Source organism: Tenrec ecaudatus, chromosome 10 (genome assembly GCF_050624435.1).
Source record: "Tenrec ecaudatus isolate mTenEca1 chromosome 10, mTenEca1.hap1, whole genome shotgun sequence".
Classification (NCBI taxonomy): Eukaryota; Metazoa; Chordata; class Mammalia; order Afrosoricida; family Tenrecidae; genus Tenrec; species Tenrec ecaudatus.
The window spans coordinates 69880446-69890721 of record NC_134539.1 but is presented as its reverse complement, the minus strand read 5'-3'; the positions used below and the strand labels follow the sequence as shown (position 1 = coordinate 69890721).

The 10276-nt window shown below is 44.0% G+C and overlaps 1 protein-coding gene across 3 annotated transcripts; it reads right to left on the bottom strand.

Moving 5' to 3' along the window:
- Positions 1–219: 219 nt before the first annotated feature.
- On the bottom strand, positions 220–9450 carry ZFAND5 (zinc finger AN1-type containing 5). Of its 3 annotated transcripts, none has more exons than XM_075560543.1 (7): positions 8936–9450; positions 4496–4655; positions 3960–4071; positions 3264–3367; positions 2336–2380; positions 1158–1283; positions 220–455 (listed from the first exon to the last, which is right to left on the bottom strand). In XM_075560543.1, the coding sequence occupies exons 2-7, from the start codon at positions 4644–4646 to the stop codon at positions 307–309; spliced, it is 687 nt and encodes a 228-aa protein (XP_075416658.1). In that variant the 5' UTR covers positions 4647–4655; positions 8936–9450; the 3' UTR covers positions 220–306. The 3 variants fall into 3 exon arrangements, with proteins under 3 accessions (XP_075416658.1, XP_075416659.1, XP_075416660.1); XM_075560544.1 differs by having other exon boundaries at positions 4496–4652; XM_075560545.1 differs by lacking the exon at positions 2336–2380 and having other exon boundaries at positions 8936–9448.
- Positions 9451–10276: the final 826 nt, after the last annotated feature.

Below are 10276 nucleotides of genomic sequence, written 5' to 3'. Positions count from 1 at the left end.
ATGCAGAAATTTCATTTGGCACACGGGAACTAAATTTTGTCCCTATTATCAATGTACTTCAATTTGCTGTGCATATTTTCATCCAATTTTATTCAGGGGGAGGGCATATACATTTTTTAGGGCTGTATCTATCCAATTCTGCCTGTAACAAACACCCAAACATTCTAAATTATCAATTAGACAGACAAGTGTAAAGTAAAACTCTGGAGAACATCAAAGGAAAATGGCCATGCATCTGCGCTTTAATGTTTCCCTATGATATATTAAAATAAAAACAAAGTTTCAGTCTCTTCACAAGTAGTCAATTTATATTCTCTGGATTTTTTCAGCCACAACAACTGGATTCTCTTTCCTGATTTTTGCTGCAGCTTCTGCTCTGTAGTCGTAAGGACAGTTGTGCTTGTCAGAGTAGCGGTGCAGGCCGCAAAACAGGTTCCCACATCGGCAATCAAATCCTGTACAACAAGAGGGGACTGCGTCACTCAGGAACTTGAAGCAGTTAAAAGAAAGGAAAACCCCCTTTATTAACTACAGAAAAGGAACTAGGGTCCCATTGCTCTTTACAACATGAAAGACCAACAACATGATAAGTCTACTTGAAAATGAAAAAACAAAACAAAACAAAAAACCTGTTAACCTCATCATGGTAGTAATCAAGACATAAAATTAACTCTTATCCCCAAAGGGCAATAAGAACTGTTAATGCAAAAATCTCTACCAGATGAGCTAAGTTTGCGTATATCATAACTTAATGCATTATCAACAAATGGAAGACAGCAACATGTTAAGAAAGCACATGACCGTGTAATCTATAATAAAACTTATTAACGTATATTATTTGCAATGTGTTCATTGCTGCTGCTGGTTCTGGTACCTTCCGCAAGCAAAGGGAAATCGAGATCATTTTTCAGTCTAATTTTAGTAAATCAATTTGAATAAATGGCTTTCTATGAAAATCCAACCCGACTTACAGTCCTTTCCAGGTCCCTTTCAAAGCCTGGCATTTACAATGGAAGAGCAACCAATCTCTGAAGAAAGAAATGCTGGCAGTGAAATATGAGAGGGCTTCAAAAAGTTTGTGGAAGATGGAATTGAAAAGAGAATTTTGCCACAAACTTTTAGAAGGTTTTGCATATATTCTACATGATCTGCAATACCTGTAAGGCCAACTTTCTTTCTACACATGAAACATCTGTTCTTCTTTGGTTTAGGCAACTCAGGAGCTTTTTCTTCACTTTGAGAAGGACTGGGCTGAGAAACTGATGGACTGGGCTGAGTGACAACTGAAAAATAAGAGCAGTGTGAAATCTCAAGGGTTCACCAGATAACAGTGACATGAAAGTGAACGTGGAAGAATAAAACAGCAATCATTGAAAACAATTGCTACTTTCAAGAAGAGTTTAAGGGAAGACTTAAGAAGCCCTTCCTTCAATACTTTTAACAATGATCTTCTATTTTAACATCAGAACTGCCAAATCTGAAGCTATTTTGCTAATAACAATAACCATTTCACTCTTTAATCTGACTTCATCACTGGAAAACCAAACTTTAATTCGAAATTTGAAAAATCTGGGTCATGCGCTCATTTCTCTAGCCTATATGTAAACTTTTAACGGAACAACAACAAAAAACAGTCAATTAAATTCCAACTTACAGCACACATGAAGGACAGAACCGTTTTACAGGGGTTACTTTATGGAAATAGATAGTCTGGCTTTTTTCCCTCAGAGCTGCTGCCAGGCTTGACTTGCCCACACTTTGATTAGCGGTTTACCGCTTAACCAACCATGCCACCAGGACCTCTCAAGTTCCTAATGAGTGAGTGGCCAAATCCCTCCATTCCCCCTAAATAACGGTGAACACTGAGCACTAGTAAAAAGTAACTGTGATTTTTACCAGATACCAAGTAGGACAGATGAAAAAAATTTTTTAAATAAAAAGCGCACTGCCATTTTCACAAGTGCAGGCTTTATCATTATGTAAAAATCTGAGGGAATTTCTTTTCCTTGTAGAACAAAAGTGTAGCTTTTATTTTTATTCTAAAATGCTATGTTTGGGCAATGAAAATACGACCTAGGAAAGTTTAAAAAAATTTTGTTCACAAGTAACTGTTGCAATAAACTGCAATAACTACATCAAAAACTACTGCAAAATTAGTTCCTTAAAAAAAAAAAAAAACCAAAATACTTCTACTCATAGTGCAATCAACTACACCAGAAACATTAAAGGCTTACTATTAGGTTACTATTAATCCAAAACTAAGAAGAGCATATGTATGCAAATGCTGACATTTCTTGGTTGGTATAAAAGTAAAGAAAAACTTATCTATGAATACCTGGGGCTGAAGGAGGGGAGGAACAGTCAATTTTAAGGTCACAATCTGAAAAATAACAGTGATTTCTAAGAAGATGGGGAAGAGGAAGAATGATACAGAAAAGGCAGGTAGCTGTGAAGCAGGGATTGCTTACTGAGATATATATGCAGACAGCTACAGATGCAACTCAATTCTTCCAAGCTCAGAGTCAATTAGGTTTTAAAGAAAGATGAAACATTTCAAAACACCAAATCCAGATTCATTGCCCAACTTGATGATTTGGCCTTTAATTTAGATTGTATTTCTATTGACACGATGTCTTCCCAATAAACTTTTACATTGTGTTCAGTTTACAAAATAATGAACTAGACTTTCTTTGTTGTAGGGCCTAAAATAGTTAATATTTTCGATATATTCAAATACATCAGTTGTGCTAAACGATCATAAGCTTCAAGGCACTCATGAAAACCAACATCTTTTTATATACTATTTTATCAATACCCACAAATACTTTAGGGATTGTACATTTCTTTTTGCTCCTGTTTAAACAATCTTATAATACTGACAATGTCGAGACATTTTTCCTTTTTACACGTTTCAATAGAGAATTAATTCAATATTTGTGAACATGCTTTAGTGGGTTAACATCTTTTCTAACAATTTAGATAACAAGATAATGCGAAGCCACCTTTCAGTTTCATTAAGTTCTTCTCAACACCTCATGTCTTGATCACAAACTGCTGATTGGTTGTACTGGGCATAGCAGGGAGAAGAATATGAGGTGAAAAAGAATCAAGATTTCTATACTTCAGATAACTTAAAAACTGTTTTGGTTGGCCTCTACTTTATAGCCCTTTGGTCCTATAATTAGTAAGAAAAATCTCCTTCAATCCCAGCCCTCTTAAAACACAAATGGCAGAACTGAACTAGTACTGAGCAAAAAGCATACCTGGCTCTGACACCTCTGCTTTCGGGGTAGTTATTTTGTCCTCTCTTGAAATGCTCATTTCTGTCATTTGCTGAGTTACAGGCAAGGCAGCCACAGGCACATTTCTATTAAAGTTCAAGGAAACAGTTATTTTTAAATGTTAACGAGTTCATATATAACTATATTAATTAAAATCTCAAATTATCAGATGTCCATAATACAGGTGAGAATAAATCTGAGGAGCAATTTTAATAAAAACTCATCAACTAAAGGTTGCATCTCTGTATAGGTTATTATGTCCTGTTATTAAAAAAAATTATGTAGGAATTTCAGCTACTTAAGGGCAAAAGGGGAAGCCTTATGTGGGCCTACCAGACACAGTACACAGTGGGGCTTCAAGAATGGAATGAAAAGATAATGGTATTTTCCCATACACTTTCTGAAGTCCCATCATATAGTGTGTAGTCTCACTCTGATTGCTAAATCTCAATTTTACAAAAGTACATCCTCAATATTGTACCTTGGGGGTGTTGTTAGGGACTGTGTTTTAGTTACCTATCTCTTTCCTCAATGACCCATGAGATCATATAGCACAAGCAACTGAAATCTGTCTAATGCAGGAGAAGCCAAGGACAACCGATATATTAACATTTCACAATGGTAGAGATAGCAGACATCTTTATTTTGTGATAAAGAAAACTTCCATGTTCCCCTTACCTTGATTTTTCAGATGTGCTGCCAGCAGCACCTTCACAGTTGTTTAAACTATTGTCTGCTCTCTGTACAGATGCAGAATCTGAGGTAGGACTGTTGGAACCACTAGCTGACCCTATTTAAAAAAAGGACTTATAAGAACCAAATCAATACTACCAAAATTCTTAGCACCAATACTATTAATAAGTGACAAATACTTGCATTTAATTAGGTTAGTGAGCTATGAATTTTCACTCTGCTGCAGAATCCTACCCTTTATGTGACTACCGAAACAAACAAAAATATATTTCAGTCATCTGGTGCAGCAACAAGTATGAAACAAAACTCCAAAATGGAACTGGATAAAGCTAGAGGATACTTGTAGATTCATTAATTGCTGGTGCCATCAGGCTTACGTGCTTGGCTGTTGCTTTAATTTCAAGCTCTTCTTACAGATCTTTGTGGGCTTTCAGCATTGATTCTCAGTCCCAGGCCCCTATTGGCTCTATATTTTCTGTTCACCAGTTCTTCAAATGTGTTTTCTCTTGCAAACGACTTACCCATTGGACTCATTCTGCCACTATTCTGCTGCCTCTGAAGATGTTCTTTGTAGCAAACAGAACACATTCCATTTGTCCTAGGGTTTCCGTAAAAGCCACATCCTGTACTACACAGCATGGGCCCTGGGGTCTGGTTGGTCTCCTGAGCCATATTGTTCTGCTACAAACAAACAAGACAAAACATAAGAAATGAACAAATCTCTGAAATAAAATCAACTTACTTTGATTGTCATAAAACCCAAAACTAAACTCGTGACTTCTGAAAAGACTGAGGTCAGACCTAGCCCTCACTCCATATTCCCAGGTGACAGCAAATATAGGAGAAAACCCTTGAGTACATTAGCTCATCGGATTCTGACTCACAGTGACCTTACGGGACAGAGAAAAGCTGTCCTACAAATTTCAAAGCTATAAATCTTTACGAAAGCTGCCAGTCACTTTCTCCTACAAATTGGCTGGTACTTGGTTGGCAGCCAACTGCTTTAATGACAGTGCCACCAAGGTTTCCTGGTACTACGAATACAAAAACATCCAAACTCACTGCCTGAGTTTGACTCTCAGTGACCCTGTAGGTGGGGCAAGGTAGAGCTGCCCTTGTGGGTTTCCCAAGAGATTTTATCTCTGAACTGGAGTAGAAATCCTTTCTCCTACAGAGCAGCCGGCAGTTTCAAACTACTGACGTTGAGGTTAGCAGCCCAATCTTTTAATCACTCCACCACCAGCCTACATTTATTTTTGAAAATCAAGTCAGTTTCTAGTAAAGGTTCAAATTGGGTTAGTTATTAAAGAGCAGGCAAAGGCTTTATGAATGTTTTGCTGCCTTTATATAACTGCCAGCTTGATAGTGCGATGTGACTTCACATTCTTAATTACGGATTTTTAAAAAGCTTTTAGCTTTCCTACAATAGACAAGACCATTCGTATTGTTACTTCATTAGCCAAAAAAAAACATTAAATAGAACTTGCAAATGCAAAATAAGTATCTCCAATGCTTGAAATTAACGATGGACTCTTTGGATGTATGTTAGTAGTTCTGAAAACTATCTGCAAATTGGATCTAGCCATAAAGCTTGCCTAAAATTTGAACACATGTGGGCCCTACCTGTTAATTTAACACTGGATAATCCTGTTAAAGGGGAAAGGCCATCTTTACTTAAGTTTTGAAGCTGTTCAGACAGAAAGAGTTCAATTCTTACTGGGCACTAACAAGTTACACGCTCTTTAAAAAACTAAGGGTCAGCTGCTTAGGAAACTCCCATATGTGTTACAACTGAGGTGTGAAAATCTACTTCTGAGGAAACATAAAAGCCCGTTCTTCAAAGAAACCGACAATGCACAAATATCAGTCACAGACTTCTGAACCGAAGGTTTGAGTTATTAAAACTTCTAACAAGCATTCATCTTCCACATACCACAAAAGAATCTTTCCGGGCTCAAATTCAGTACGCAAAAGTAAAGCAGTAGCAAATACGTAACCTGTAATAATGATTACTATTTAATGTCAGGTTGCCAGGAAGAACTGGATACTGCAAGCATATCCTTGTTTTTCTAGAAGCTTTTAAAAAACCAGCACAACTTGTTTGCTAAATTTAGTTCAATTTTCCTCTAGGTGAAGAAGTTCATGCTAACAAAATACATATTTAAGAAAATGAAATCCTTTTAAAAATGCACACGAAAGGGATATGCACATTAAAGAGAAATACTGTGCTTTACCTTGTGGTCACTGCTATTTAGTAAGCACATTTTAAAATGAAAACGGTTTCCTTCACACTCATTTCAAGGGATGAATTTGTAACTTCCTGGAACTTCATAGGACCTTTTCCAACAATCACATACAATATATTCTTTAATGTTATACAAAAATTCTAGCATGAACCTCTTACAAAAACTATAAAATGGGGGTAAGAGGACTAAAATCCTGACAATTATCCCTCTGGGAATTTAAAGGATAATAATGTTTTTTGCTAGCAATAGGGCACCAGACATATTTCAAGCCAATAAATCTTGTATGAAGCCTGACCAAGGTTCACAACTTCCTTTGAACATTACTATAGTTGACAACTGTCTCTTTAAATAGAATTTAAATGGAATTTAGCTGACTCATTTTGGAGCAGGGTAGTGCAAACATTTTCATCAGCACTTAAGTTTATTAGTAAACACATTCTGGTTTTTTAATTTTACGCAGTACAACACCAGTACAGAGGGGCTTCAAATAATAAATTTGCGTGACCACTACGCACAATTTTACCTCCATCTTTGCCCTATCCAAAAAGTTGAGCAGTACAGTAGTAAACTGTAGGAATTATGCTACCTTATCTAATGCTCATTTCCAATGTCATCCTTAGCTTTAAAAGCAGAATGGCACACAAATACCAAAACACATTAAGTTTTAGTTAAATCTTATTGTTCAATCTTTTCTGTGTTTTATGTAAATATAATGGAATTTGGGCATGCAAAGTATTACACCATTCCTTCTCCTAAAAAACACGTCTCCCTTCGATGCACTGTCAACTGACTCACTTGAAAAAAAGCAAGAAGGGCGCTAGATCCTATGGCCTCCCCCTGTTTAGCTTCCCCAGGAGAAAGGCAGCTTTAAATGCCATCACATGTGCGCAGCGTGCCTTAGCATTTCTCAGAAGCTGACTTAGATCACACGGACTGGCGCCTCAACCTGTCACAAGGCTGAGCTGGATGGAGGCTCTCACATAAAACCCAGTCAACAGGGGCCTCTGAAATCAGCTTCTATTTATATCGCGGAGACTGCCAACTCCTACACAACCCCAACTGATGATGCAGCGTTCATACAGTTAACGAGAAAACAAAATATAATGCGATTAAAGTTGTCATTAAAACAGTTTTGCATGTTTTAAAATGTCAGCAGAAGAGCAAGAGGAATAACTCCTAAATTCAATTCAGAAGAGACTCAAGCAGCATCAATCACTGAGGCCCAAGCGGTCGGTCAGGTTGAACGGTCAAAGTGGACCAAAGCCTAAGGAATCCTCATGTTGTTACCCTATTTTCTTTTTTGCAGGGGGTAAAGGTCTTTTAGGTGGAATAGGGTTCTCCTGCATACACCATTACCATGTGGTGCCTTTAGATTTACAAAACTCGTACACGCCTGTGTCAGCTGAGGGACAGCGGGAGTGTGCAACTATCTTTTTAAAATTCGGCGGTTTTCCCTATGAATAATAATAAAAACAACCAAATCCACCACCAACAAACAACTTAAGCATCACTCTCCATTCCCAAACTTGAATAAGAAGCGTTTAAGCTCATGAATTATTTCTTTCAAGATGCACCAAGGAAGGAAGGAAGTGACTGGGGAAAAAAACCTCCCTAACCCCTCCGTGTTAGAGCCGAGCTCTACAACCGACCACGACCAAGTGACCTTGGGCAAGTCTGTCTTTCCCAGTTCTCTCAACGCTTCCCCTTTGGCCCAAGGAAGTAGATTAGGGTGATCTGTAAAGGCCTCATATCGATGGGATGCGAAGGGAGAAGAAACCACAATATTTTTTTTTCAAAAAACAAATACAAAAGTACTTTTAAAGGAAGCATTTTAAAGATAAATGTACAGTAGTCTATCAATTGCGTTCTGAAATCCAAGTCTTTTTAAAAAAAAGGTCTTCCAAACGAGCAACGACTCTTGCCTCTAATTCTGCCATCAGAAGTCAGCAATAAGCAGAAGCCTGCCTCCCACAACGGAGCCTCAACTGGGTGCAGGGACCACGACCCAACACTCAGGCCCCCGCAGCCTGAATGCCCGAAACAAAGAGGAAGGTGCTGCACTTCCTGCAGCGGAGCCAGCTTGGGGGCAGAAAAGCAGCGACGCTGGGAGATCACCCAGCACGACCGTAGAGACCCACTCGCACGTTCCAGGGGGTTCGGAAACAAGTTCGGGTCCCAGTGGGTCCCCATCCCCCTCCGAGCAAAGAACAGGCTGTGCTCACGAACGCCCAGCCGCCGGGCCTTCACTAAAAGCACTGAGTCATGCCGAGCAGCAGTTCGCCGGCAGGGCCAGCTCCCCCGCCTGCAGGCCTAGCGCCGACCCCGCGCCCCGAACGGTCGGGCCGAGGGGCGGACTGGGCAGAGCCGGGGATGGGGGGTGGGGTGGCGCGGCCGCCACCCCGGCCTCTTTGTTTCTCCCCGCTGGCTGCCCACGCCGGGCGCCGCCGCCAAGAGTGCGAGTGAGCGGGCAAGGCCCAGGGCCCCGGGCCCGGCCTGCGGAGGCCGCACGCCAGGCATTGTTCGCCCGGCCGAGCGTGCGGGCGCGCGGGGAGCCGGGCCTGGGCGACGAGACGTCGCCTCCGCCTTTGTGCTTCCTGAGCAGCCGGGCCCGCGGACCTCCCCCGGAGGCCGCCATTGCCTCGTCCCGTCGACCCCAAGCCCGAGGGGCACGAGGCCGCGGGCGCCCCCCCCCCCCCCAATACCATCGCCACTCACTCTGCGGGGTCCGCCGTGTGCGAGCCGGGCGTAGGCGCGGTGGGGCCCGACCGAGGCCTCCGGGTGGGCGGGCGGGCGGCCGGGTGCCGTCCCCACAGGCGAGGGAGCGGTCGGAGGCGGAGGTGGCGCTGCTGCCGCCGCCGCGGGGGCCTCCTTTGTTCCCGCAGCAGCGCCGAGCGCGGCCGGGGCCAGCCGGAGCTCGGGAAGTGGGGGGAGGGTAGAGGGGGGCCGAGGAGGCGAAGGGGAGCCGAGGCCGAAGCAGCGAGCGCTGCCCGCGGCGGTCGGCCGCTCTCGCCTCGCACTGGCACGAGCGGCGGGCTACGGAGACTCGAGGGCGAGCCGGCTGCGGCGCCGCGAAGGCCCAATGAAAGCGCTCTCCGTCAGCCCTTCCTCAGGCGGGGAACCGGCGGGACGCCGGGGAGCGAGCGAGCGAGCGAGCGAGCACCCGCGGAGACGGAGAAAGCTCCGCACGCCGGCCGACAACGTTCGTCTGCCCGGCTCTCCGGCAGTGAAGAGGAGGAGGAGGAGGAGGAGGCTGGACAGAGGAGGCGGGGCCTGTACGTCAGCGAAACTCCGACGTCGGGGGGCGGGGCTGACGTAGCGTGCTCGAAGCCCTGCCCCCGGCCCAATCACCGTGGCCGGGAGGCGGGGCGGAGCCAGGCGGAGCAGTGGCGCGCCGAGCCGAGTCACTGCCCGGGGCGGCCGGCCTGAGGGTGGAGCTGAAGAGAGCTGGTCCCGTGGCGTGTGCGTGTCTATTTTTAACCTGATTGTCCGCCCTCAGCCTCCTTCCTAGCCAATTTCTCTCGCGCGCGCTAGCTTTTCGCCCTAAGTTCTCACGCTTTGTCTCGAGCTCTAGGCAGCCAACTCCTCCCACTTTCTCCCCCCTCAACCCCACCTCCACCCCGAAAATGAGTTCGTCGGGGAGGAAAACAAAGGCCTCTGACTTCCGGGGCTCCTCTCCAGGTCGGGACGCCTTCCCCTCAGCTAAGGGTAGCGTCCGGCCCGAGCGTCCCGTGGCCGCCGCCGCCGTGGCAGCGGGTGGGCGGCGCTCGCTCAAGGTCACGGGTGCTTGTGCCGAGTCAGGAGACTCCCGGCCGCCTGGCTGCCAACCTGCGGCCTTGGCGTCGCTGTTCTGAACAAACTGTTTTCGGGCAGCCTGTAAAATCCCTGGAAATGGATTATTCCAGCAAGGCGTCCTGAACTAGGAAAGCACCAGATGTTCTTCGGAAACAGAATGACGGGACGATCTCGACCCGAGGCGAGGTCAGCGAGAAGGTGCATGAGTAAATTCAAACCGGGAAAGGCTTGAGGCCGGCCTTGAGACGAATACTGGAAGAAAGC